Below are 27,939 nucleotides of genomic sequence, written 5' to 3' on the forward strand. Positions count from 1 at the left end.
GTTATTCTTTGACTTATTCGGTAATTTCGACAACTCACATCACTCTTCTTTGCTTATTTCCTTGTAACTGCGCAGTTCTTTGCATCTCTGTGGCTAGAAGAACATATAAGATGGTTGTCGGTGCCTTCATGAACGACTGGAGCGTGACCATGTCGAAGTATGTTCGCGAATCCGCCGGCACATCCACTGAGCACGTAAGGTCTCGGAGCATTCGCGGGTGTATACATAACAATGAGAACATACATGTACCTATGTATGCACTCATTGCTATTATTTTGCTGGCGTCATTTGTGGTATTCTTTCATTGGTCGCTCTTAGTCCGCGATTAACCCCTTATCCGCCACTTTGGGACCTGTTCCCTCGCGAAGAAGTGGTTGTGATCCTTCTAATGAAGGAGATCTGTGGATATATATATATATATATATATATATATATATATATACCACTCTGAACGTCCAGCTGAAGCCAGATTTCAGTGGTGTTCGCTTCCCTCGCCTTCACTGATCAATGAAAATTAACAGTAATAGCAATTTCTGTAAAATTGGGATGTTTTTTAACAGCGCTTTCTTTTTTTTATAGATTTAGACAAAAATTCCATAGTTTTCTTTTTAAATGCGTCTGTTCTACACTTGGAGAACATTCAAACTTTAGTTTCAAACACCAGACACCATTCCAATACATACACAATTTGAAAGCATTACTCGAAGTGTGGGTTTTCCTCTTGTTCCCCTCAACAGTTATCACAGAATGATGTTTTAACATAAAATGACGTGAACAACATTATCGTATTGATAATGATGACGTCCACGCTAGATCATGTCAACTGCCGCCTACTGTTTAAGCAGCCGTTTGCTGATCACATCGGTCAGACGTGCCTCGCAACTAGGAACTGTTGACATGATACCACCTGAGAATGTCGCATGTAGAATGGTGTTACCATATAAGGTGCTGGCTTGGCTACGTGGCACAAGAACAAAATGGTACAACAATGGTGTGGTTGAAATGTGGGAGCATGAGCAGCACGGAGGCGGGGAATCTGTGAAAGGGGAAAGAAACCCTATCCACGGGCACACAATGATCCAGAGTGACTGATGCAAAACAACAAGCAACCAGACACAACAGAGGAGGGGCGGAGGGTGCAGGTTCGCGGATGCAAGGGCCACAGGCTGATCATCGATCTGGCGCGCGCGGATATGTGGTTTGTGAGAGCCATAGGCTAGTGGGGCACGACTTCCTATCCAAGGATCCCAACGAGACCCTCTACGCCTTTCCTCCCACGAGCTGCACTAAACGCGAGGCGCTTAAGCTGCATACATCCCGAAATGCTGGCAGGAGTGCTTGGGCGACTACTTCTATGGAAATATAGAATATATGGAAATATACCTCCAGGATCGCTGTCACCAATCTCAATCAGGTAACCCTGGTTCAGTCTTCTACATGCGGAATGCAATAACTCCAGTCGTGAATCCTCGCGCATGAATTCTTTCACCCGCAAAACTAGATCCCACTAGATACTCATGTGCATTGCCGGCCCAATGATGATGGGCACCATAGCACGAAATGGGCAAGCGACGAGAACCTTCAGCATTGCCCAGCGCATGACAACGGACCCGGTTAAGCCGATGAACCACCGTGCCTGGATCCGCTCTAAGGAAGAGCGGCTGCCATCGATGGGCAGCACCCGGAGCCGAGTGCTCGGATCCGGAGGGGCTCGCGCTGGGCTAGCTACTACGTGGGGTGCGAACCCTGCGGTGGCGTCCCTCCGCCTTCAGGAGCATAGGGCTGCCTGCCAGATCCCACGCCCCAACGCTGATGGTGTGCGGATTAGGTGTTACTATGTGCTATAATTTGGTACATGCAGATTACAAATGTAGTTTATTATTATGACATCAATACGCCGCAACATCAATACATCATACACGACAAAACAGATGGATGGCATCGATTGGGGCTTGTCGAATGGTTAAGTGGTCGTTGTTCTCGGCTTCAAGGTGGATAGTGGTGTGCGGTTCCGACCCCGTGGCAGCCAGCCGTGATATTGCGGTGATGGACACACACAACACACACACACACATACACACACACATACACACACATACATGCATACACTACACTGAATAAGCAAGAAATCTGATCACAAAGCACTTTTGCTTCTCTCTCCTGGAAACCAAGGGTATGAACATCAAAAAAGTTTACGCTATCAAATTAAGTTTCTGAGTCGTGTGCTTGGAAAACACCGCCGGAAAGCAATAAATATCTGCCTCCAACACATGTCTAGTTAGAAATCTCAGTTGTTTCCTTGAAAATGTGCCATGAGTTGCGCTCATTTCAGTCCAATGAAGAGTGTCCGATGATTTGTATAATTCTTAAGTAGATTTGTATGCGAACGTAAAAATGACAGAGCATGTGGACGTATTAACAGCAACTATTCTCATTACGCAAACACCGATACGACAAGTTGAAGCGAAGACTCTTTTCATTGGAGTGCACACAAATTTACATTAGGTATGAAGACTAACGACATATAAGCCTCCTCCTCAACTACCGGTCCCAGACCATTTGTTAACACTTCCAAGCTTTCCTTCGAAATAAACACTTTCTGCACCTTCTACAACGTCGCGTACATCTTCCATCACCTACAGCTGTAGGTTCACATTTCAAAGAATGTTTCTGCTTAAAAGTGAAACTGGGAATTTTCAGAAGTGTCTTGGACACTAGAAAACATTAGGTAGTAACCTTGTTGGTTGCGGCACAAGGCATGATGATGCTGCCTCTGCTTTCGATTTTGCATCTCTTCATATTTCTTCAATGTTTTGGTCTCTCAAAACCACGCGTTTATTTCAGAAACCTGTGTTAGTTAACCTGTTACAAACCACTCACTTTATGAGAAATCTTTAATTTTAAGGCAAAAAACTACAAGTCCCTGCGATAAACTCTCCAAATGAAGGGAAGGTTGGTGGAGGTAGTATGAGATGTTGATAATGCGCCTCATATATTACGCTTCAAAACGTTTTTTAAAAAATTGTTTGAGAAGAAATTAATACACGAATCAAAAATTAATCCCATAATTGCTTGGAAAAGAAGGTCGCACATCAATTTGGGACACTTTGAAAAACAGGATTTATTTAGCTCGTCTCCTTGTTCAACAGTTCCTTGACATCGAATAGGTCGTAAAAATCAAGAATTCTTTGAAGACAACGAAGGGTTTTCTCTTTTATTTCTTGAACGGTTTTCATTCTGTAATTGATTTACGATCTTCGACTCACATCGAACTGCTTGCAGAGGACACTTCGTCTTCGATGTAATCGATCGACATTATGAAATTTTTTGGGAATATTTTCGATCTCATCTTTGCACCTCATGTTCATCCGGAACTGTAGCAAGGGCAAACTATTTCAGTGTGAACGCTAGATTCATCCTCCACAATTGGCAGCTAAAACTCTTCCGGCGATTACCACGAACACTTTGAACTTCCCTCCAAACGTTCCACTTTCATTTATCCTTCCAGTTAATCAGGAAAATCTTGAGGAGGTGTACAAACCATGGGCAACATTTTAGGGGAACAAGCAAGCTTGCCACTAGTCCCACAAATCAGTTAAGAGTAACAGATTCGAGGCCCTGCTTGTATACTAGACGGAATTTTGCATTTCTATTTATGCTTCAGGCATGTACGAGGGCAGCTACATAACCTGCCTGGTTATATGAAGATGTCACGCAAATGTTGCCAAGTGACCTCTCTCGCACCGCCGAAAGAGGAGAAAATTCCACAAAGAAAGTCTGCTATTTCAGATTTATTGAACATACAGAAGGTGCGAACAAAAGACATTTAATAACATTAATAATAACTAACAATTACTTAGCTGTTTTATCACTTGTAGTAATTCTCTCTTGTTGCCCTTTTCATGTATTAAACCTCCTTAACTACTTTCTTGGGAAACTACTGAAAATAAAGAAGAAAAGATTGCCCATGTACGATTGTCTTTGAATCTCTGTTGCGTTACCAAGTCTAGCTAATGAGGTAAGTACTAGCCAATGTGTTGCTGTTTGAGTTTGCCTACCGTTTCGATGCTTTCTGTAGGGTGAAGAGGCGCTTGAGAGGATAAATCACTAATGGCTTTGAATTTTCAGGCTCTGACGAAGGCGAAAAAGCCGAAACGTTAGCTGTTGTTTAATAAAGACGATCAATAACAATCTTGACTACAACTCAACAAAATCAATTAAAAAAGAAGAAGGGGTTCGCAATTCTATTTAACAGCAGTGGATGTTCAAAAGGATCGGACTTGATTTTCAAGGATTTCCGTGTGTACCACTTGCAAAAACGCACTTGCATTGGGCGGAACAGGATTGAGCAAATGCGCTACTCATTGTTGAAAAGTTTATACTGTTCGAAAGCGATGGACATACTTACGCTCGATGATCAACAAACACTAGATTTGATCCAAAATATCAAATACTACCCTGAATTAATTCTCCTCCATCTAGTGTTTGTGCTCTTCTAACATTTCTAACCTTGTCTTCGTTCTCTAGGCGAGCATGGTGCCTGCCCAAAGAGCACGACATCCATCGAGTGGCACAGGATATTGACACTGATCCATATCGCTTCTCGGTCCTTTGGCTGAGATCAAAGCTTAGCTCTTGTTCTTATCAAGTGAGCCTTCGATTGGAGATTTTTGGGACCGGATGAGGATGCTCGCACAGCTCGGCCCAGCGTTGCAATCGCTGCAGGGATACGCGTACCTCCAGTGCGAAGAAAACGAAGAGAATTTCAAGTGATGATTGAGGTGCATTGCATATGTTCAACTTTTCAAAATTCCGACATCAACTTCTCAGACTCCAGACTGAGCCGCAACATGAAAAGAGAATTACAATGTAGCATGACTTTAAGCTGTTATGCTAGACACTAATATTGTCGCTATTGGATTTTAGCAATCTGAGCTACTGTTTCTTGTTGTGTACAACAAGGAAATTTGTTCAAAAAGTGCAGAAAGTTATAGAGGAGCGACAAGGGAAAGAGAGATAGATAAATAAATAGGTAAGAGAGGGAAGAAGAGAGAGAGAGATGAGTAATAGAAGCAATACGATAACCTGATAATTGCTTAACTTTTGCCCTTGTTTCAATAGATTCGAAGTTGCAAGTGTTCTTTCTGCAATTTTTATCACTTTTTTTCCACCATGATACATTTTCTACGTCATTTCCAATCGTTTGCACTAGATCTAAGCAAGAGAAAATGAAAAATTCGGGAGAAAGCTCGAAAAGAAAAAAAAAGTGCCAAAAATGTGTCCGCCACCGTATTTCCGATGAGTTGTGTGCTCCATGAAAGTGCGACACGTCAATTCTGCTGCACAGGCGCTAAGAACGTACTTTTGAAAAGCTTTTCGTTTCTTGTAATCAATATCTATCCAACCACAAGGCATACTGTATTCTATTCTGAATCGTTTTTTTTTACAAACTACTCTCATCGTTGGCCCACTTCTTTGATGCGTCTTTGATGGAATTCGAGTAGTTTCAAATTGAGAAAGCTGCTATTAGTCCGCTATTCTTGCAATATTATTATCTTCACCACGAACAGTACGAAGTCAAAGGCTGACGTTTATTCTAGTAAGTAATTTGGTCCTCATGAGTTCACTCAATGTTCACTCTCATCATCTAGTTTTTTTTTTCTCGATAGAAATTGCTATCGTTGAAATGAAGACATATTTCGAAAATTATTAGCTTAAGCTCGAAAATTGCTCAGCGGGGATGGGAGGATCCTCTGATATTCCCACCATTTTTCAAATAGACCCTGTTTAAGTACGAATCGTTCACCTACGACTACCATCCTCAGTTGCTTGGCAACGAATGCAGTCACGCTGGACAGAGGGTGTCACTAGAGGAGCTTGACCTCGACAGCAGAAATTCTCACCCGCATTCTCGTCTGTATGTTCTCTAGAGTCCAGTCAGTGCTATATGACGCCATTTTCCAGCAATTAAAGGCTAAATTACTACCTAGAGTAATCTTCGTTGAATGATTGAAAATTTCCAGGAGTTTTTTATTTGTTTCAGCAAAACAATATTCCTTTAAATGACGCAGGTGATGAATTATAATGCGCTTAATGATTTTCTGGAAAACCAAACAGACGATATTTCGTCCATTTACTTATGGTACGAAAAGCTGTCTGAAGTAAGTTTGAGATGTGCTGTTTTTTTTCAAAAAAAAGTCTATCTCAGCTCTGCCTGTATAGCAACAGAAACGAAGAAACTCTATTACTGAACAAATCGTAATGAGCACCTAATCCGATATGTATGACTCTTATGTCTAGCGCTATGTACATTTATGAGAATATTAGCGACGTCCTCAAAGATGAGCTGGAAGACAGCTAAATGTGGAAATTAAGATTGCTTTTTGTTCCAAAGAAGAGAAAGAAAGCCTTTCATTCATTTCTGAAAGAGCAATTTCAGGGAAAAAAAGTAGTAGAAGGGATTTCAACTGAAATAATTGTCATCAAACGAGACAGTAAAGTATTAATGAATAAATTAATCTATTCTACCTTTTTCAGTACGATTTGGAAGGAACAGAATCTCCTAGGGAGTTAGATACTATTTTTCATGCTATGAAGTGAGGTTTCCACTATTCAGATCAGTGGATACCCTTCGTATTGGAATTTTTTCAGATTTTTGATGAGCTTCTCATTCACAGCAGCTGAAGAGTTGAGAGAAGTTGCAGAGCGTGAAGCTGTCCTCATGGCAGAGAAGGAGGAAGCGTGGGAGGAGCAGAAAATAGCACTAAAGGTGAGTAGTACACATTTCGAGAAGGCTCGAGCTCAGTGAGCAAAGTATCATTCGCCCACGTCTTATCATTTAGTGTATAATTTTTGACAGCTATCGCTATCGAAGAAATACTTTGAACAAAACTGTCTTAAGATGCCATCGAATCCCGTGGAAAAAAAGCCTAGAAACACATATAATTAGTAATAGTACAATTTCAGGAAGAACTTGACACACTTCGCGAAAGAATTACTGTATCTGCGGAAGCTGGCGATTCAACTGAAGCGTTCAGAGCACAGATTGACTCATTAAGGGAGGAGAACCGCGAGCTAGAAAAGACGAACCGAGATCGAGACAGAGAGATGGCCGACTTGAGGGATAGGTTAGTTCCTGAAGCGAATGAATCTCTTCCACGATAACGAGTGGCAAAATATCTGCGTAGGTCGGACAGTAGTAAAGTAGTATGAGAGAACTAGGGCCCGATGTGAGGAACAAAAGAGACACGTGATCAATGTACTTAAATATATTACAGGGAAACTATTTTCAAAGAATGAGGAACTTTCAACAACACGTTAAGAATGCTAATACATACCTAATAACTACAATAACCCAAACGTAGAACAAAACTCAAAATCGTATCGTAAGGAAATGATTTTCCGTTCACTCACACTGGTCCTTCGGTAAATCAACGTGCAATCCCCCAACTATCGCAACTGGCGCGAGTAATGTCTTCTTGCTTATATTTTAGCGATGCTACATGAACGTTTCGCATTTAATTAAACATCTCTACGGTATGAATGTTGTCCTAACGCTTTCTCTCAGTTTTATTTTTGTAAAATATCATCAAGAAATTTTTGTTTATAATCTTTATTATATAGAACACAGTATGCAAAATCAACGGCATGTATCTTTATCGTATTACGGTTCCAAAAAAAAAAATCCATAAAAAGACTCCATTGCAATTCCCACATTGGAGTATTTTATTGAGATGTCAAACTGCTTCTCTTTCCATTCATTCTCCTTACTTTGTTCTTCTTTTTCTATGTTTTATTAAATAGTTGAACAACTAATCAGCTATTTATCTCTGGTGACTTTTTTATGGATGTATGTACTGCCGTAAGAGTTGTTGTTTTTGTAAGTGCACTTTTCTTGCAGATTCGAGAGCCTCGTAAGCAGAGCGGATATGCTCACCAGAGAACGTGATGCACTGGAACAACATGTACGGTGACAATCGTCTCGGGACCAGACTAATCTTCAAACTTTTGTTTTCAGAGGAACCAAATGGAAGACACGATTCGTGAACTTCAACGAAGAATTTCCGCAAAAAGTGAGGAAACGACGAACGAATGGGAATCACGAAAGCTGCGTCAAAGAAATGAACAAGCCGTGACTCTAACTAAGCAGATGCATGTATGGACCAACACTATTGAAAGAGGTCTGAAATCGAAACCTAAAAGGCCTCTGTACGTTTAGGCTGTCGTGCTCCAAAATGACGAACTACGTGAAGAAGTGACCCGTGTGGGAGATGCTCTCGAAGAAGCCACGAGAATCATAAAGGAGAGCTCAACTAGGTGCTTCTTCTTCTCTACCCACAAATTTTCACTAAGCACAGCGGTTTTTCAATGACTAAGACCTCTCCCTACTTAGTTTCTACAGCAGTTCCCATTCACTGCATTCAATTCATAGGTACGCTGAATTGACAGCGCAGCACGACGCGACACGAAGGGACCTGCGAGCAATTTCGGAGGAAAATGCCATAATGAGGGAAAAGGTCAGTCCCACTAATTTGAGCAAATATATCCGACTCAGTCAATTTCTCGAAATACTATTGACACAGATGCCTGTGTAGTGCTTTGATTGTTACTTCCAGAAACTAATTCCACTTCTCAAGAAAATACCGTGCCCCGTAAATTACAGTAGCCTAAACTTAGGGTTGTTGTAGATATTATGATCACTTCAACAGTCGTTGAATATATATATATATATATATTTGTAAGGATGTGTTTTTCAGTTAGAGGCAAGTAGTACTATGTTAGCTACGGTGGAGACCGAAGCGATGGACGTCGAGCAGTCAACGGCGGTCAGCAACACCGATATGATGGTGCTGGAATAATTCGTTAAAACGTCTTTTGCAGGCTAAATTGCGGGAAATGAACAACCGGAACAGAGAGCTGAGGGAAGAGCTCTACGCTACACAAGTAAGTTTAGTGCATACTTGTGGTAGTCATCGCTTATTTATTTGTAATTTTATTTCTTCACTAAACTGATTTCACTCACTTAATCCATTATTTGTAATAAGAAGAAAACCAAATGATCTGCAGAGAGAACTAGAAGAAATTCGTCAACTAGCCGACTCGATGAATCATGAGGAAAAGGAAGCAGAACTGGAGAAGCTAAGAAGTGAACTGATAGAAGCAACTAAGTGCGTAAGAAAAGTGGTCGATTTGTTGATTACGTCCTATTCCACAAAAAATTCGAGTACTTGAGTTCACATCAAAGTTTCTGCTTGATCCGAGCTTCTTTTGTATTTTTCTGTACTTGTGGGAATTTCCTCATAACCTAAGAGGTTTTCGATTGAATCGGGAGCGTTTGATTTAGGCTTCGACTATTGTTTCCTTTTGTGTTTGAATCTATTTCCACGGTGAACTGCTTCTTCAGAACAGCTCGGTCGTTGTACGGCGAACTAACCTCCAAGAGTTCCACCGATCCTACAGTGGCGTTCCAGCTTCGAATAATGCAACTGGAATCTCATCTTGAACAATCAAACGAAAAGGTACCTCATACGTCAAAGTCTTCATAAACTTTTGTCCATTCCAAATGACAGCAAATGCTCAGATCGCCGCACAAAAGAAAGCTCTTGAAGAACTCGAGGACACTTTAGTGAGCAAGGATAAACTGCATGGAGAAATTGCGGCCGAGTTGGAGAGGCTCAGAGAGGTTGGTAGGATTACAGCTGCCTAACAGGTTCACATTTCACACCGTGTTGTGCTCATCTTTTCAACTGACAGTTTTTTCTTCCAAAAGCGAAGAAGAAAAGCTCTCTCGCAAATTCACATTCGCAATGAATTTTGAGTTACAATAGCGTTTCGAAAATTGGAAGCAAATACCACATATCGCGATCCGGGGCACAAGAGACCTTCAAAGTTTCGAGAGTCAAAAACACAGCGACGGCACCTTTCTACTAGCGTGAACGCCTCATTTTGTAGATATTGAGACTGTTGAGATCGTAATGGTCTCAGCTAGCCCTCATTCTTAGTTTCTAACATTCCAATTTCAATTCGTCTCACATTAAAGAATTTCATTCATCACGATCACAAAAAATTGGAGTTGGATTAGAATCAGATCGATACAATTAAAGGCATCTCCCCACGAATCTGAGGTGGTGCAGATTTCAGGTGGAGTATTCTTATAAGGGATAGTAATTATGGAGAGGAGGATGATTCCGTCCATTTCTTCCTAATTGACGTAAAAAACGGCCCGGAAGATGCGGCGCGCTCCAATCGAACTCCTCGTGGAAAATAGCGCGCCAGAACGCCCGAAGCCGTATCTTGCGGGCCGTTTTTTACGGCAATTAGGAAGAAATAGACGGAATCACCCCTCTCTCCATAGTCTCCCATCCCGTATACGAATACTCCACCTGAAATCCGTATCACCTCAGATTCGTGGAGTGATGCCTTTAAACATCGCATCGATGCAGTTTAACCTATATGATGGCAGCATCGCAAACACGCCAAACAGAGCAAACCCAGTTATGAATGCGACCACTGTTTAGCGGCATTGATCAGAAGCATGCCACTACGATATCAAAGAAAGGGGTAGTTTAGATTGCTAAGGCATAGAGGAAACAATAATGTTGATGAATGCAACAGTTCCAGGGCAACATCGTCCATTCTAACTCTCTTTCATTCTTTCTCTTCTGTGGGATCTGTATGCTGCAACTTAATTTGGAGACTAATAACTTGATGATCGAATCGTTTTACAAATCGGCCTTATGCTACCAATATCACCCACTTGTGATTTTGTTCATTTTCCTCCCTTTGGAGGTGGACCAATCTTTGCGGCCGTGCAACGCTGTGCCGACCCGTAACGGGGTGTAAAGGCACCACGAGCTCATGAGGTGCCTAGTGTTACCAGTCCGCTTGGGATGCGCCATCACGATCACTTCAATTCAGAATTTTGAAGTTTTGGAGTTTACGAACGTGTAACTGGCCTATACAATGACTTGCGGAATAAGCTGTTGCGTAAAGTGAGTGTTTTATCCTCCCAGACAAGTGTGGCACGAATTTATCGACCCGTGGGATGAAAGGCTTAGCGAGCACTAGGGCGGATTCGAACCTCCATCGTGCAGGCAACGGAGCCTTTGACCGACTGCGCTACGCCCGCCCCACGAGCTCATGCGGACCCAAAATTAAATAACCTTGACGAGACTCTCTCGAATTAATTCGATAACTACAAGATCTAAACTTTGATCTTATCGAAAACGCCGAGAAGCGATACTAGCAGCTGTCAATACATCGTCCTGCTCGAGTCGCACTCTGTGTGGGCAGCGCAACGTCGCATGCTCAACGCTGACACACGTAAGAAGTTTTGAGAAAAAAAAACATGCACAATGAGCTTATTGGTACGAAATGATTATACTACGTACTTCGAAGGTGGGATTTTGTGGCGCCTCAGCAAGGGAACGAAGATCGCTTCTATCTCAGGCAAGAGATGTCTTGCACTTTTGATGTCAGAAGAGTTCTACTACTGCTTCTACTGTACGTTCGTTCCGCTCATACAAACTTCAAATTTTGCATGTATCCAGAAGAGCACCCCAGTACAGTGACGTGCAAAATTTCTACTCGGGTCAATACAACATGAAGCACGGTGTAGTTGCACGAGCGGTCGCTCTGGAGCGGAGCTTTACCGCTCGCAGACCGCCTTCGAGTGTTTTGCTCGAGAATTTGCCAAAATTTGCAAGTGACGACAGGCGAATCGATACTGACCGCAAATTTATGGTTGCCTTCATTCCCTTTGCTTTTTTTTCTGATATTTTTGGTCTCTAATGCTTGTTTTCTTTCGTATTTTTGTTATTTTTGCTGTATTTACTTTTATTGTGTAGATCTATATTGTATGTGTATTGTTCTTACGTTATTGTATTGTTTTTATTCATGTATTTGTTTTCATGCCAATGTTCTTTTTTTGTTCGTAAGAGAGGGAGGGTGAACGAAGAAACAAAAGAAGAACGTTAGCATAGAAATAAATACAATTTTGAACCAAATTTCAAAAGGAAAACATGAAAAAAAGCAGTACAATAATTCAAGAACAGTACAGATACGATATAAATAGACTTCTATAGCAAAAGCAAATACAAAAAACATAACAAAAACACGATAAAGGAAACATAACTTACTTAGATACTTAGATGGCCCGTCTTCACTGGACGTGCGGGCACCAACATCTCTTCCACTCGTCTCGTTCCCTCGCCATTGTCATCCAAGATGTTCTCAAGCTTCGTGAGTGACGTTGACGAGGTCCTTGAGCCGTATCCAGCTGAGCTCTCAGCTGGTCCATCCGTGCAGCGAACACGTCACCCCATCTCGTTGGCGGTTTCCCTCGGGGGCGTTTAGCGTCCCTTGGGATCCACTCTAGCGTTCTTTTAGTCCATCTATCGTCGATTCTTCGCATGATGTGACCGGTCCATCTATGTTTTGCTTTCGATACATATTCCGCTGGGTCGCGAAGACGGGACATTCCTCTTAAGTCGGAGCTATGAAGACCGGCAAGGTGTTGTGTGCGCCGGTTAAACTTCAGGAGACATCTCTCAAGGGCTCTGTGGGTAGTAAGTAGCTTCCTAGACGTGGCCGCGGTGTCTGCCCACGTCTATGCTGCGTAACAGAGCGCTGGAAGGACTGTCGAGTCGAACAGATGGGCACGAAGATCTTGGTCCGTCAGTTGGTCCGTAGCTTCCCTGACGGCTGCGAATGCTGCCCATGCTGCTCTCATTCTTCTATTCAGTTCTTCCTTCAAGTCGTTTTCCATGTTCATAGAACGTCCGAGGTATACGTATGACGGAGTTTCCACGATTTGGGAACCTTCAAGTTGTACTCCTCCGTCCTCACAGTAGGCGTTCCTCATGAACTGTGTCTTCTTTCTGTTTATCCGCAGACCTATTCTCTTCCCTGCTCGGTTCAATTCGTTGAGCATCGTTTCTGCTTCATTGGTACTGCTCGAAAAGAGAACGATGTCGTCCGCGAAACGAAGGTTCGAAAGAAATCTTCCATCAACACGTATGCCCCTTTCTTCCCAGGATAGTGATTTCATTATCCATTGCAATGCAGCCGTGAACAGCTTCGGCGATATAGTATCGCCTTGTCGTACCCCCTTTCCAATGGGTATGGTGAGAGGGCGGTGGAAAAGCTGTGTCCTAGTCGTGCATCGTTCGTAGCAATTGGCTAATGTCCTCACATACGACGCGTCCACACCTTGATCGATCAGCGCTGACAGTATTGCATTCGTTTCTACGCTGTCAAAGGCTTTCTCATAGTCGACGAGGGTTAGAACAAAAGGCAGGCGGTATTCCCGGCAAACCTCTATGACCCTCGACACGGTCTAGATGTGGTCCAAGCAGCTGAACCTTTGGCGGAATCCAGCTTGTTCTTGAGGCTGGGCTTCATCCAGCGTCCTAGATATGCGTGTGAGGATGATCTTGGTGAATACTTTGTATAACACGCTCAGCAAGCTTATCGGACGGTAGTTCCGAAGGTCTTCTCGGTCACCTTTCTTATGGATAAGAAGGGTTCGCGAAGTTTTCCACTGGTCTGGGATCCTTTCTTTCTGAAGATAGGATGTCATGTGCGCTGATAAGATTACATGAAGCGGATGGCCACCAGCCCGAAGAAAGTCTGCTGATATAAAATCAGGTCCGGGGGCTGTGCCAGGTTTCATGCTCTTGATAGCAACTCGTACTTCCGAAGGGAGAATCCGTGGTGGAGCTTCGCCAGTGGGGTATATTGGGCTTGACACAGGAGTTGATGAACGGAAAAGGTTCGAGTAGAACCTCTCCGTAATGATTTCCATCTCACGACGAGAAAACGTGCGCGCGTGTGTCGCCTTGGTCCAGAATCAATGACGTCCTGAGCAACCTGAGATTTGATCGCCTCTCACCGGTCGCCATACCGTCCGACGTCTGAGACGGCAAGGCCCAGTGTGCAGGGTACTGAGGCAGTGAATATGCTGGAGTGGCAAAGAAACTTTTCCCCAAACTAAGCAGCCATGCCACGGCGAGCTTAGCTTTCACCACAGGTCGTCGCCCAACCTATATGGATCAGGGAACCACCTTGCGACATTTTGCCAAGACGGTGGTGAATCTTAGCAGTGGTTTACTCTTAGCTAGGCTTCCGATTCCGAGAAGTCGGAATGTCGGATGTGTCGAACTCCTTCTCAGCTTGGGAGACCCTGCCGGAGGACGAACCTCCGCTGTGCATCGCAGTTCGACGCCCAGTGTCACCTCCACGCCACTATGAGGCGGTAAACCGTTGTGGAGGAAAGGAAACATAAGTGACGAAAAAATCAGAAAGAAAAGCAAAAGAGATTGGAAGAAACAAAGAAATGCGAACAATATCGTATGTGTGATGCCATCTGGCAAAATTTGGCAAACTGGCAAGCAGACCGTCCGCAAGCGGACAAAAACCGCGTTGCTCCAGCGCGACCGCTCGTGCAACTACACCGTGCTTCATATCGTTTTGATCCGACTATATTCTGGTATTTCATCAGGAATTTTTACGTGTGTTTGCGTCCCCTACGGGAGTACCCCATTGCATTTATTTGTCCGCATGGAGTACGACTCCCAGGTGTTGACAACTTCCCGCGTCGCTTCTCGGCCTTCTGGCTACGATCAACGTTTAGTTTGTGTTCTTATCGAATTAGCCTTCGATAGAGATTCGAGTGAGTTCTGTTAAAGTTATCTGATTTTTACGACCGGAAGAAGTCGTGAGGTTGCTCGCACCTCGTCGTGGGTCGGCCCAACGTTGATGGTGGATGATCGGACACCTCCGGTGGGATAAAAAAAAAGAACAAAATCATAAGGAGTGGGTGTTATTGTTAGAATATGACGCATTATTTCTTCCACAGTTTAGTCCAGAGTCGAAAATCTAACCAAATTAATTTCGGAAGTTAAATAACCGGAAATTAAATTTAATTAATTAAAGCAGCTAGAGACGAGTGTCAGTAAAAGAAAGCTGAATAGGGAGAGGGTGGTATTCTGAAACTTATATGCTCAATCAATATTGACTTTGGAACCCTTTGGATCCTACTAATCTAAACTACGTAGCGTTTCCCTCAAAAAAAGAAAACACGTTTTTAAACATCGTGATTAGCTTAATCTTCACTACTTCTATTGTGGAGGGCTAACAACACCCACTCCTCTATTATCTCCAAATCTCTAGACTGAACTATTACTGGAAGTAAGGTAAACGCCACATCGTCACAACTAAGACAAACAGATTGTCACAGAATAAGTTAAGTGAGTCAAATAGTTATTTTACGGGAAAAATTGCAACCAAGAGCAGTAGAATCGGGTAACAATATGGATTCGTTTTCTTCTCTTCTTCCATCAAAGTTCACATCATCTTGAAATGTTCAATTTTAGCTCAAATTCGGCGATGCTCGTGACGAGTTAAAACGTCTGACAACACAGCTCTCCTTCCGTGATGAACAAATCGCACGACTCACCAACCACTGCACACTCCTACAAATCGAACTTGGAACATATGCTGAACGATCGGCGAAACTACAGAGACAGGAAGGTTACGTCGCGATCACGGCGAAGGAAACTCAAACTAATGGTGGCAGACCGGATGTGGTTCCGCACAGTGACGAGCGCTCTAAACTTACTGAGAAGAAGTCTGGAAAGTCCTCGAAGCCACGAAATGTGAAAGGAGTGGAAATCGTTGAGGAAGAGCGAAATTGTCAACAAGAAGTTCTAAACAAAACACGCTTTGACCAGGATGTCTGGGAACAACAGGCAAAACTTATGGTCAGCCTGTACTCAGAATTGATGCAGATCATGGAGGTACGTTATTCCCTTTATTATGAAAATTTAATAATAATAGTAATAAAAGTAATAGTTCTCAAGCTATATGTGTTTAACCCTACCCACCTTAGCAGCACTTTTCAGGAACAAGAAGTTGAGAAGAAACAGATGACAGAGATGGAAGAGGTGTTGTTCAAAGGTCGCAGAGCAATGGATGACGCAAAATCCCATTTGCTTGTGAGAAATCTTCAACAGTTCTATCAAAAAAAAAAATCTCTTTAAACAGAAGCCTTCAACTCGGGCTAAAACAACTCATGCATCCTAGAAAATTATCCAGAGACCGGAACATCTTTGCACACTTGCCCGAAGTTCACTATTTAACGCTTTATACTGTTGGTTTAAAGAGATTGCTGTTTAAAACAGCATTCAGAAACAAAAAAATGGTTCGAATGAAAGGAAGCGAAAAAGTAGTAAAGTATTAGTGTTAAAGAAAAAGCGCTAAGCACTCGGAGATTAGATGGAAACTTTTGATCAGACACCCCTCACTTTTAAAAGAAATCATTGTTGTCAAACATCAAAAATGGATCTAAAAAAACGGGCGGTGAGACGTTTATTAGGAAGGGGTAGAGAGGAGAAAATAGAGTAGCAGACTAGCAGAGCCGGAAGAGAGCTTAGGAAACACTATCTAGTATCTAAATAGTAGCTTATTCAGTAAGAAGGTATGATTGCTTCGGACTTCTTCAGAAGGTCTTACACAGTACTGCACACGTTGGCTGGCTTGATTTTGAAAGTAGGGTCAAGAGTACAATTGGAGATGGCAAGCAACGTAGCCTGCATTGCGGTGTCCAACAATTTTCGGATGGTGATTGACAAGCGGGGACTATACACAAAGTTGCAAAATTCCGTACCTCTCGCTTTTTTCATCAAAAAGATATTTTTGGAAGAACTCACTCCTAAATACCGCAGTTAAAGTATACATTAAAGGCAGCACAGTACGAATAGGATATGAGAGAATCCGCGGGAGAATTCAGAGATGGGGTTGTGGATTGCGGGATGGTTCCGCTCATCCCTCCCTAATTGTAGTAAGAAACGGCGTGAAACCCTATTTCGCATCTACAAGATAGAACGCTCACGTCACGTTCCTTCAGCAGCCTTGTCTTTTGTATCATTTGACTAAGCTAGTGAAGTAACATCACCGATCCTCGTCCGCTCCCACTTCTATGCGGTGCGTGCACAAGGGTGACACGTTGCAACTGAAATAAAAAAAAAGTGTCTTTCACTCCGAATTTACGACGACTAGGGAATGATGCGCGGGAGCACCCCGGATTTCGCCTTCTGCAACACCACGCCTACCTTTTCCATTCATCCACTCATTCACGGATTCACTCATCACGTCATATTCATAATATGTTGCCTTCGAGTAACGCTTCAACTGATTTGTTTCCATTCGTCTTTTTCTCGCTGATCCACATGGCTCATCGGAACTTCTTCAGCAGCTTCTTCAAGAACTTCTTTCTTCTTCAGCAGCTTCTTCAGGAACTTCTTCAGCAATCCACATGGCTCATCGAAATTTGAACAAATAGACTTACTTACTTACTTAAAGGCAGCATAGCACGAATCTGAGGTGGTGCGGATTTCAGATGGAATATTCGTATACGGGATCGTAGACTATGGAGAGAGGTGATTCCGTCCATTTCTTGCTAATTGGCGTAAAAAACTGCCCAGAAGATGCCGCGTGTGCACACAGCTGGCGCACTCCAATCGAACTCGTTGTAGAAAATAGCGCGCCGGAACGCTCGAAGCCGTCTACTGTGGAAGGGCTTTTTCGGGCCATTTTTCACGGCAATCAGGAAGAGATGGACGGAATCACCCCCCTCTCCTTAATCTACGATCCCGTATACGAATACTCCACCTGAAATCCGTACCACCTCAGATTCGTGGGGTGATGCCTTTAATCGGCGGGCTGATGTCATTGCCTGACGTGACTACTTCTCGATCTTCTGCGAGAGCTTGCACAGAATCAATCTATTCGTCGCTGTTGGCTTACTATCACGGTTCATCGCCAATTTCTTATTATCCAATCATTTTATGTCCGGTCAACTCTGTGCTAATCGAACCCCACCCATGCCTTCACCATCTTCAAAGTCCTTATGAGGTATGGTAGCATGATGGCAGGCTGACAACTACATACTGTTAGCCAATTATACATTTGCAATTGCTTCTCCTTCTTTCAATAAACGCCGAGTCGAATCTTCGAGATAACTCGGTGCATACGTCAATGAACGCATCCGACAACTGGTAATTCTCGGAGGTTAATTTGTTGTTCACTTGGCATTTTTCTTGTTCTTTTGGGACGGAATATACAAGAGACATTAGAAGAGGGATGAGTCCGCATGATTTAGTTGTGATGAATGAACAAATAAATTATTAGATTAGACGCATATCTTTCCTTACAAAGAACCTTCAAAAGGAGAAGCCCGCAACTGACAAAGTGTATACTTAATTCTATCTTAATGAAAATGTTCTAAAAAAAATCGTGGAACTCTATTACATGATCTTTTAAATTTTAGTTCGCCTATGAAGAAATTTATCGCCTGAAAAAGAACCAAAACATGCCAGAGGAAACGGAAAACGAGGAGAAAGAAGTGGAACTTGTAGAGCTACGGGTAGGATTTGTAGATTCACCTGTTTAGTACTTACTTATTCGTAGTTATCTGTCTCTATCTACTCCTTTGTAAATTGATCCACTTTTTGGTCGATTTTAGCGTCTCGTTTCCGCACTCAAAACAGGCGGTACTGAAATGGAGCGTCAAGCCGATGAGACCACGAGGAAGCTGATCACCGAACAAATTGAACGCATCCGGTCAACTGATCAATGTTCCATCTTTATTCTGAAAGCTGTGTTGAAATACAAAGAAATTTCAGTTTATCTCGCATGAATACCGCATTACGGAGAAAAAGTGATCGTGCGGAACAAACAATGCGGCGAGCACGAGAGAAGATGGTAATCATAGAGACACACGCTGGGAAACGTTGTGCTCAATTACAGTATCAATTAGTAAGTTGAAAATGTAACTTTTGCATTCTAATGATACTCTTTGCTACAAGAAAATCGCTTCAGGACACAGCGCTTATTGAGCTGGCAAACTGCCAAAGTCAATTAGTACGCTCGGTATCAATCGAGACCTACGAAAAACTTGCGTTACGCTTTAAAAAAGAATGCATTTCTGAAGTACTGGAGAGTGAAATTGATGAGGTCTGGAAAGACAGTACTGTTTCCATCGCTGCACCAACTGATGTCAGAGCCCAAGAGCTCGAGGCTAAGAACTCATATCTGAAAGTAAGCATAGTACACTACCCCAAAGTGCGGCCGTAATCGAAACAATTTTGTAGAAAATCGTCGAGGTCATCAGTGAACAGAATGATTTCTGGTCCAAGGAAACTGAAATACTGCAGAATGAGAATGAAGAATTGAAACGATTTGTCGAAGACATGGAAAACGAGAGCGATTTGAAAAATATTTTAGGTATGTTTGGTAGAAGTTCTTAGCTACATGATTTGATAAAAGCACCGTATCAAGAAACTGACGATGTTGGTTCCTCTGTGGACAAATGTAGAGTTAGGTATGTAAATTACGAGTATGAGCGTGGCTCCGCTAAATTCCCTCCAGTTGTTCCTAAAATGGCGTGGGAATCGCCTTAGTTCCTACGAGGTGCGTAAGAACGCGCCACCATTCTACACGTGTCGGCTCCCTCTGCAGCCTATTTGTTGCTTTTACATTAATATGGTGCCGAATAGACCTCACCGATTCCCGATCGCTCGCTCGTGGATGCAGAGCGTGCACATGCTCACACGTACGCCGTAGGAACTAAAGCTATTCCCAAGCCATTTTTAAGACGATCAAGGGGAAATGAGCTAGGCCACATTCAGATTTCTAATCAATAGACCGAACTCTATGTTTTCACACATACATCCCAAAATTGTAATTTTTGTGGTATATTGGCCTTACCATTCCGTGATGACGGGTAACAGCACGGTCACTGATCCACGAATGGCACGTTTTATGAGGAAAACCAAAACATCACCGTCTTCTCGACAACACATTGCTTCAGCTTCGATAGAGCAACGTCTTCTCGAAACCATCAGAGAACAACAGGAAGATCGACGTGATCATGAGAGAGCATACAGGAAGGCTCGGGAAGTTGAGGAGAAGCTCGGACAAGAGCGAAGCGAATGGTCAGCACAGCGTTCACGATTTCTGTTCGCCGTCCGAACACTACAATCTGCTCTTTCTGTACGTTGTGTTTTTGCATGAAGCACACGGCATTTCTCACTTATCTATCACGCTTGATATCCATACCTTTTAGAATGCTCGCCTCAACACCCTTAACAGCCTATCGCTTATTCAAATAGAAAAACTTAAGGCAAAAATCCAAGAAATCCGAGAAAATGAAATGCTGGTTGAAGATAACAAGGAAAAGGTCAGCTCAATTATCCCAGCCGAAAACAACCTAGAACTCTAGCTTTTATTTCCAAGAAGATGTTGAAAATAATTCAATTTCTTGGTCTTTAGATAGAGAGAATGCGTGACAAACTTCAGCAAAAACTGGCACTCCAGGAAGGTGCCCGTAAAGCAAAAGATGCGATCGACGAAGAGAATGCGGATGTCTTGAGGCTAGAAAGAAGACTTCAAGCGGTATATAGCAGCCTGGAAATGCAAAAAGTAGAAAATAATCGCCTTGAAAGTACGGTAAGTGATCGATGGAAACAAAATCTCTACGAGGTTTTAGGAGCAGCACTCACGATTTAAAAACTCTCGTTCTACAATGGCGAAAATCTCTTGTTCTCCTTGTATTATGTCCCAAGCCTTCTTCAAAATGGTTTATTTCTATTTTCTTTTTGGAAGACAAGCTTCTGCAGCACATGGATAAGCTTTTTAAAAACTTGTGCTGTGGTGGTTTCGGAGTAGCATACGGATTCCTTGCTTTGTGCAGATAACACGGACTTTGCAAATGTTACTACATTTGCTACTGTTAAAATAATTCTAAGTTGAAAAGATAGAAGTCCACTGAATCTTTATGCCCACTTACCTTCAGCACTTCTTTGATGCCCCATGGAGAAGAAAAAACGTGTTTGCTTTCTTTATGGTTTTTTCGAAAGTAATTGCATTATTACAGGTCAAACTCAAAGAAGCTCAATTGTCGGATCTCAAGGAAGAACTTACCTCTGTTAAAAAGGAGAATGAAGACCTTATGACAGCCATCGCAAGTGCCAACTTATGGGGGAAGTCCACAGAGAACAAGACTGTGGCGAAAGATGAAGACCACGCCGATCTAGAGGAGCGCAGCTCGACTGTCATCAGAAACTCACCCGCAAAGCGATTTGTGGAAGGATCTCAGGTCTCAAGCGATGATTCAGAAGGTGATTAGAATCGCATTAAATGAAGAGTTTCCTAGAATACATTGTGGGTGTGTGTAGCGCAATTGGCAAAAGGCTCCGCTGCGAGGTATGCACGGTCGCTAGTTGAGACCGCCCCAGTGCCAACCAGGCCATTTATCTCTCCGGGGTCGATAAACTGGTACCAAACTTTCCTGGGAGGATAAAAACACAAACAGTGAACGCGTTGGTGCATCCCAAGCGGATCGATTAACGTCACACACCTAATATTGTGTCTTTATTGTCATTTCAGCCTCTTCAACAGACTCCGAAAGAGGTACGGTGAAAACAGTTCTGCAAGACAACTCAAGAGAGTTCGAGAAACGTTTAGCAAAGATGAAGGAAGCTGCGGAACTATGCATTCAAGGATACAAAGTGGGTTCGCGTAGTCTAAAGATTTAAATTAAAAATTAAATTGAAAGGATATTCTAGAATCAATTACTGCAAAAAGATCAAGCAGTGGAAATGTATCGCCAGCTTGCTGAGGAGAAACTCTCCACACGGCCACAGAATACTTTGGAAAAAGAGATAGTACGCGAAGAAATTCGAGTTGTAGATGAGCAAACTGAAGAACGGCTACGCCATGCGCTTGGCGATGTAGCTAGATTAAAGGCAAGCATAGTTACATGCCTCTTGTTCTCCGTCTGCCAGCCATAATGATGATTCCAGGAGGAAATCGAGGAACTCGAGAAGGCGAATCGAGCGCTCTACAGAAAACGAAGAAAGAGCGTTGTTCCTACTGTTGATACGGTACCTACCAATTTTTCTGGAAAAAATACATACTGTAGTAGGGTCAAAACGACATGAAGCACCGTGCGATTGCGACGTGGCTCCTCTCGGGGCGCTTCGGTGGAACGTAGCGGCTAAGAGCGTGGTGAAATCCTTGTTGGCACCACCCATCACTGCAGTCTGCGATGGTGCCTTTTGGTCCCAGCTCCTGCCTCCACCACGCCATTTCGAGCGCGTACGCAAATGCCCCGCAACTACACTCGTGATGCATGTCGTTTTGAGGAAAGGAACTATATCAGGAAAGATTCTCGGAGACGTATCGTTTTACTCTCTTGCAATGTAATTTAGCATCGACGCTGTTTTCTGAGAACTACAGTAGAAGTGCACCTTATTTAGAAAAAAACTATTGCTTCTTCCTAAGCTTCATAAACTAAAAAAACTCCTACATGAAGAATCTGAACGTCTAGCAACGTCTAAATAGGAATTTAGAAAGGTAAACCCTCCGTTTATTTATATGTCAGATTAGTTTTGAAAGAAAAACTTTACTTCATGTTGGAAAGTAAAAGAACATTTTTATGAACAAAACTTTCCTAGGTTCCCAAAGTGCAACAGTACACAAATCAGTTTATCTCAAATCCCTTCCAAAGAAATTTTCAAAAGTGTCTGATATAGTATCAAATTTACTAGAGAAAAATGTCCGTAACTCAAAGATTCTCTCTGCTTTGCCTATTCATCCTCTTTCTGTTACCCATAAGACAAAGCGGCTTAAGCATTTAAGGAAGTTCAACTGTCCTTTTTTAAGGTGGACTGTCAAACAGATCCCATAGCTGGAAGTGAAGATAATGAGGAGACAAAGGAGACGCGAGGAAAGACAAAAACATCGTCACGAAATTCAACAGAGAGTACTTCATCTAATACGGTAGGGATGAATTTCTACCGTTCTTAGAGAGGAATCAAAAACGCTTTCTTCTTTTAAACCCTCCTCGAATATCTTGCAGTCTTTCATCTTTTTTTCTCTCACAATTCATTTTCATTTCTCATAATTCTATTGATTTGGTCCAATTAGAAGTACACAATGGGATAGCCGAAAATTTAAAAAAAAGAGAAGATCTCCCCACTCTATAGCTTTCTGGCACCGGCGCACCATTCCGACACCTTGGGACCAGTTTCACCCTATTTTAAAGCTACCCGGCTCCGGGGCACGAATTCAATGCCGTAGAACCCTTGTCACCCAATTATACCGCGTTGGCGCTCCGGCACACCAAAATGACGCCATGGTGTCCGTCTCCCCCTCTCTTTTCGGAATTTCTTCACACACACACGCACGCACGGACTAAGCGCGTTATTATATAGCATGATATATATAGTGAGTGAGTAAGTGAGGATGGTTGATCTCTACCCGTAGGTACCTATACTAATAAATGCATCACATCACGAATCTGACGTAGTATGGATTTCCGATGGACAAACTCTACACGGGGTCGTGGATTGCGGGAATAGGAGTGATTCTGCTCGTCGCCCCCTATCGCCCCGCCCCAATCCTTGTAGAAAAACGGCGAGAAAGACTCCGTTTTTCATAACAGTTTCAGCTGCAACGACCCAGTTTTGAACACGCGCTGCATTCAGCTGCACAGCGGTCGAAAGCCAGTGTTCTCCTCGACTGCTTATTCAAGTGGAAGCAATGAATAGGTTGCTGAGGGGACCAGAAAGTACACATAAAGGAAGGTTCTCACGTACCTCGTAGAAAATAAAGCGGTTCACACGCCGTTTTTAACGACGTGTAGGAAGAGGTGAGCGGAACCACCTCTGATCCCGCAATCTACAATCCCATCTCCAACTTTTGCCGTGGATTCCCTTATCACGTCAGATTCGTGGTATGCTGCCGTTAAACAATCATCACAATGTAAGTCTTTAGAGGTTGAGTTAGTCAGGGAAAGAGGACCTGAGCGATGGTGCAATTGCGTGTGCGCCGCACTCGAGGCAGCAGGGTGAGACCCTCATTCAGTTCTCCAGAAACCAAGACATTCAGTTAATTTATAATAATAATGTTGACAGACTGTTGATAGATACTTGTTCACAGCCTTCGCCAATCACTTAAGCCAGAACTAGTCTTTTTACAGGAAGACAAATTCGAAGCAGAAAGGCAGCGATACAAAAACGAAATAAAGCAACTGCAAGGAAGACTACGTCGCGTGATTGGAAATAACAAGGTGAGTTCATTTTAAAGTTGGTTGAGGTGGAATTGATGAAATTCTGTTGCAAAATAGGGTAGAGTAACACTTTCGAGGAAACGACTTAGAGAATTTTCACCGATTAGTAGCAAAAAAGGAAAGGAACCGTCTTATAGTTACCTATATTTTATGCTCATGTCTTTGAATCTCTCGTTCTATCATCCTCGTGATATTGGATGCTGGATTTGAATCTCAGTCTTCATAGGAAGCATTTGAAGTAGGAAGGATCTGCGTGGAAACTAAAAACGAGGTCTATAAGAATGAGTTTTTTACTAGGGTGTTTGGAAGGTATCTGCCGAAAATTTCACAGTAGCGCTTTTTTTTTAGATGTTCTGGAAGTTCCCGTTTAAAATATATTATATAAGGACACTACCGCTTGTATATACATAACATATCTGGCTCCCTCTTCCTTGCCCATTTCATCCTATAATGGTCGAACATCCCACCCATATTCGACACGTACTCCTTTACGAGTTCGAATCTGGCCACCCCGCTGCTGAAGCCCATCGAAACTTAAGTCACGTATTCGGCACTGAAGCCCCTTCTGAGCGGCCTGTGCGGGCCTGCTTCCAGCGCTTCAAAGCCGGAAACAAGAAACTCGAAGATGAGCCTCGCTCTGGTCGACCGACTGCAATATCGTCCGACGAACTTAAGAAACTGGCGGAGCCGCATCCATTTGAAGGTGTGCGGTATTTTGCCGCCAGTCTTGGCTGTTTGCTGTCCACCGTGAGCAATGGACTGCGATCTCTCGGAATGGTGAAAAAGCTCTCACATGCATTGAGCGACGGCAACCGCCAAAGACGCCTGGACGTCTGAACTCAGCTACGGATCCTTTCGAGAAAGATGAAATCCATGAGAAGAAGGTCATGCTTAGCGTCTGGTGGGGAGTTCATGGAATCTACCGTTTCGAACTGCTGCCGGACAACACGACAATTACTGCTGAGGTCTACTGCGCTCAACTGCAAAGGCCGACAAGATCCGCAAGGAGCACCCGAAGCTCGACAACGTTCGCCTGCTGCACGATAACGCGCGCCCTTACATCGCGAAGAAGACTTCCCAGAAAATTCCAGAGCTCGGATGGGAAGTACCGCACCTACCGTACAGCCCGGACCCGGCCCCGAACGAATTCTACTACCGCTTCAGCATCACCTGGAAGAAAAGCGCTACGATGATCGTGACCACCTCGAAAATGACCTTTGGGCTTTCTTTGCCTCCAAGTCGCCGGAGTTCTACGCCAAAAGAATCCATGATGTTGTGAGACGTTGGCAGAAGGTTGTCGATGTTGATGGAGATTATTTCGTCGAATAATAAAATGTTATTAAAAAGTTGTTGTTCTGAAATTTTGCCGTATTTCGGCAAAATTCTTTCCGAACACCCTAGTAGAATGACTATAAAATATTTACTTGATGCCCTTATTCTATTGAATACCCGATAATGATTGAATAGTACCCGATGCGACACCTGAAATTCCACAAGGGAATTCCGTCCCAATTATGATGTACTTTCAAATTCTCTAAGCAGAAATTGTGAGTAAAAATCTAATGCAGATATTCCCAAACACAATTCCATAATTTCTTTTCCTAAACAGCAGATTAGTGAGGTGAACCTAACTCCAAAACTTCAGAAATGATCGATTTTCTTCCTCCTCAAAAATGCAGTTATAGTAAGAGAATTCAAAATAAGTGTGAGATAATATCACTTGTAACTAGCTTAAAAAAGTAACTGTTTATAGGAATTAACGATTGCTTGCGAGAAAATCCGTGACGATGCTATGGCTGAACTAGAGGTGCGAGTGCCAAGAACAAAAGAAGTCGATGAACAGGCTATGATTAGAATACGGTACGAATGAACAAAATTAGTTGACTCTGTCTAAATTTGTCGAGCACTCAGCTAAAAAAGAATAACAACTAGTTCTTGTAACGTTATTTTGTGCAAAATGAATTCTTTTCAGGGTGGAGTTCGACAAGGCCAGGAAGGAGAATCGTGCGCTGCGGAAAATTATTGAGAAGCAGAAGATTTCCTTGGAATCCTTCAAAAAAGAAGTAGTCCTAAGAAAAAGTGGCGAGGTACGAAGCTTTTTTGCGTTTGTGTTGGGGCTTGGAAAAATTACCAAAAATCCTTAAGGAAGAAATGGCTAGGTGGATTGAACGCAAGAAACTTGAGGAAAGCCTCAGTTCTGTAAGGAAGAAGCTTGTGGACTCTCTAGAGAAAGAGAAAGTGATCCGTGAAAAACTAAGCAAGAGAGAGAGAATTCTGGAGGAGTTCAGAAGAGATGAAGAAGTGCGGCAGCGAGAACTGGATCGCACTCGCAAGAAATGCGCGGAGCTTCAATATGAAAGGGTGAGTAAGAACATAAAAATTGACTCTAAAACTGTACAAAGGAAGTGTTCCAGGACAAAGCATTACGAGAGAACACCGAGGTGCATGTTCTTCAGAAGAAGCTCTTAGAAGAGTCGGCAAAGTTGGAACAGAACGAAAAGGTTCCGCTGGGGGGAGGTTTTGGTGTGAACTAGGGACCATAGGAAGATTATTTCAAATTTCAGGATATCTCTTCGCTGTCCTCGCACCTTAAATTACTCCAACACGAAAATATGAAGCTTCTACATACCATCGAAGAAGTAAAAGTGAGACAAATCGAAAGGACGTTAAAAGAAATTAACCCAAGAACAACGTCTTCACAAGGCACACAAGCAGGTAGAAGTGTCACCTGGAAGGAAATTGGAAACGATTCTACAAAGAGCACCCAAACTTCGTATACATCTCCAATAGCACAAGTGGAAGTTTACAAAAAGCTGGTGAAGAGAAAGGACGTAGCAGTTGAAGCACAACTATCGACACCGGAAGGAGTTAAAGTCACCACAGGCGACACTGTCTTGCTGCAATTGAAAGAAACGGAAGAGAAAGTAAGAAAAGGAAAAAAAAGAAAACTGAATCTGAGTTTTATCAGAAAACTTTTTTCTCTGTTGTCCTCTGTTTTCTCTACGCAATTCAGACTGCTCAAATGGAGAGATTGCTAGATGAGGTCATAGAAAAACTGAAAACTTGTGAAAAAGAACGGCAACGTCTTGTTGACACCAACAAATTGCTCGTAGAACAAATCGGTAAATTTCTGTTTTGTCCAAGGATAGCCAGGTGAAAATCCACGATTTCCGTATTGTATCCTATTGTGCTGTATTTTCGTCGTTTAAAATACCGTAACCCTTTTCGAGAGGGGAACTCTTTTCTCGGACTCGCAGCAAGCCACTTCCAGTGCCACTATGACACCTCCGCAATCACTTCCTAAATACGCACATTAGCGATCATCGTTGGAAATCACTAATAGGCCCAAATTACAAGGAAGGGCCTACAACTACCTTTTTTTTTCTTCAATGGCGGTTCATTAGAGTTGAAAGAAGCTTCTACGCTAAAAACTCTTTATGTTTGAAAAATAGGTTTGAATCCAATTAGATTTTCTTCTCAAGGTTGAATAAGGCCTTTACGTAAACAAAATATTTCCATTACGTAAACATCACGATTCAGAATGTAATGAGTTTGGTTCGCTTGGTGCAGTGAACATCCTTGTGGATAAACTTCAAGCAAAAGACAGAGAGATCATACAATTGGTAAGTTGGGAATTCTTGGTGTCTGTGCGCCTGTTTCCTGTCTTCTTTCCTTCTGTTTACGTCGCCGATTCTCAACAGTCATTTCTAGAGGTCGCAGCTTATCAGTCTTGCAGAATTGAGGAGGTGAAACCTTTGAAAGGAACGAAGCTGTATGATCGCTCAATAAAGATTTTTATTAGTCGT

At 42.7% G+C, this 27,939-nt stretch overlaps 5 protein-coding genes across 10 annotated transcripts; 2 read left to right on the forward strand and 3 right to left on the reverse strand.

Annotated features, from left to right (window-relative positions):
• Window positions 1-816: 816 nt before the first annotated feature.
• On the forward strand, window positions 817-9,706 carry RB195_006202 (uncharacterized protein; the record flags this gene model as incomplete). Of its 3 annotated transcripts, XM_064179144.1 has the most annotated exons (16): window positions 1,518-1,828; window positions 4,528-4,648; window positions 5,531-5,599; window positions 5,793-5,861; window positions 6,538-6,596; window positions 6,652-6,769; window positions 6,967-7,127; window positions 7,901-7,964; window positions 8,018-8,155; window positions 8,219-8,316; window positions 8,432-8,516; window positions 8,757-8,825; window positions 8,881-8,943; window positions 9,067-9,167; window positions 9,404-9,518; window positions 9,581-9,706. In XM_064179144.1, the coding sequence occupies 16 exons, from the start codon at window positions 1,518-1,520 to the stop codon at window positions 9,704-9,706; spliced, it is 1,767 nt and encodes a 588-aa protein (XP_064036127.1). The 3 variants fall into 3 exon arrangements, with proteins under 3 accessions (XP_064036126.1, XP_064036127.1, XP_064036128.1); XM_064179143.1 differs by lacking the exon at window positions 5,793-5,861; XM_064179142.1 differs by lacking the exons at window positions 1,518-1,828; window positions 5,531-5,599; window positions 5,793-5,861; window positions 9,581-9,706 and adding an exon at window positions 817-1,004 and having other exon boundaries at window positions 9,404-9,545.
• A 2,454-nt stretch (window positions 9,707-12,160) lies between these two features.
• On the reverse strand, window positions 12,161-12,478 carry RB195_006203 (uncharacterized protein; the record flags this gene model as incomplete). The annotated part of the gene is made up of 1 exon (XM_064179146.1): window positions 12,161-12,478. One exon carries the CDS (start codon window positions 12,476-12,478, stop codon window positions 12,161-12,163), a length of 318 nt encoding a protein of 105 aa, XP_064036129.1.
• Window positions 12,479-12,607: 129 nt separating this feature from the next.
• On the reverse strand, window positions 12,608-13,048 carry RB195_006204 (uncharacterized protein; the record flags this gene model as incomplete). Its single annotated transcript, XM_064179147.1, has 1 exon — window positions 12,608-13,048. The coding sequence occupies one exon, from the start codon at window positions 13,046-13,048 to the stop codon at window positions 12,608-12,610; it is 441 nt and encodes a 146-aa protein (XP_064036131.1).
• Window positions 12,608-13,804, reverse strand: RB195_006205 (uncharacterized protein; the record flags this gene model as incomplete). 2 transcript variants are annotated; one of them, XM_064179149.1, is made up of 2 exons in its annotated part: window positions 12,608-13,250; window positions 13,362-13,804. In XM_064179149.1, the coding sequence occupies 2 exons, from the start codon at window positions 13,802-13,804 to the stop codon at window positions 12,608-12,610; spliced, it is 1,086 nt and encodes a 361-aa protein (XP_064036130.1). The 2 variants fall into 2 exon arrangements, with proteins under 2 accessions (XP_064036130.1, XP_064036132.1); XM_064179148.1 differs by lacking the exon at window positions 12,608-13,250 and having other exon boundaries at window positions 13,337-13,804.
• A 339-nt stretch (window positions 13,805-14,143) lies between these two features.
• RB195_006206 (uncharacterized protein) lies at window positions 14,144-27,883 on the forward strand (the record flags this gene model as incomplete). Of its 3 annotated transcripts, XM_064179152.1 has the most annotated exons (28): window positions 14,144-14,254; window positions 15,375-15,797; window positions 15,903-15,995; window positions 18,329-18,424; window positions 18,524-18,621; window positions 18,684-18,816; window positions 18,880-19,098; window positions 19,152-19,284; window positions 19,871-20,052; window positions 20,126-20,239; window positions 20,332-20,508; window positions 20,936-21,179; window positions 21,448-21,569; window positions 21,627-21,791; window positions 21,864-21,944; window positions 22,726-22,842; window positions 24,044-24,133; window positions 24,728-24,880; window positions 24,937-25,160; window positions 25,225-25,426; window positions 25,887-25,993; window positions 26,106-26,220; window positions 26,279-26,494; window positions 26,548-26,634; window positions 26,698-27,057; window positions 27,147-27,255; window positions 27,674-27,756; window positions 27,845-27,883. In XM_064179152.1, the coding sequence occupies 28 exons, from the start codon at window positions 14,144-14,146 to the stop codon at window positions 27,881-27,883; spliced, it is 4,293 nt and encodes a 1,430-aa protein (XP_064036133.1). The 3 variants fall into 3 exon arrangements, with proteins under 3 accessions (XP_064036133.1, XP_064036134.1, XP_064036135.1); XM_064179150.1 differs by lacking the exons at window positions 26,698-27,057; window positions 27,147-27,255; window positions 27,674-27,756; window positions 27,845-27,883 and adding an exon at window positions 19,339-19,381 and having other exon boundaries at window positions 19,689-20,052; window positions 26,548-26,667; XM_064179151.1 differs by lacking the exons at window positions 14,144-14,254; window positions 15,375-15,797; window positions 15,903-15,995; ... (19 more) ...; window positions 26,279-26,494; window positions 26,548-26,634 and having other exon boundaries at window positions 26,746-27,057.
• Window positions 27,884-27,939: the final 56 nt, after the last annotated feature.

This window comes from Necator americanus, chromosome I (assembly GCF_031761385.1).
Source record: "Necator americanus strain Aroian chromosome I, whole genome shotgun sequence".
Taxonomy (NCBI): domain Eukaryota; kingdom Metazoa; phylum Nematoda; class Chromadorea; order Rhabditida; family Ancylostomatidae; genus Necator; species Necator americanus.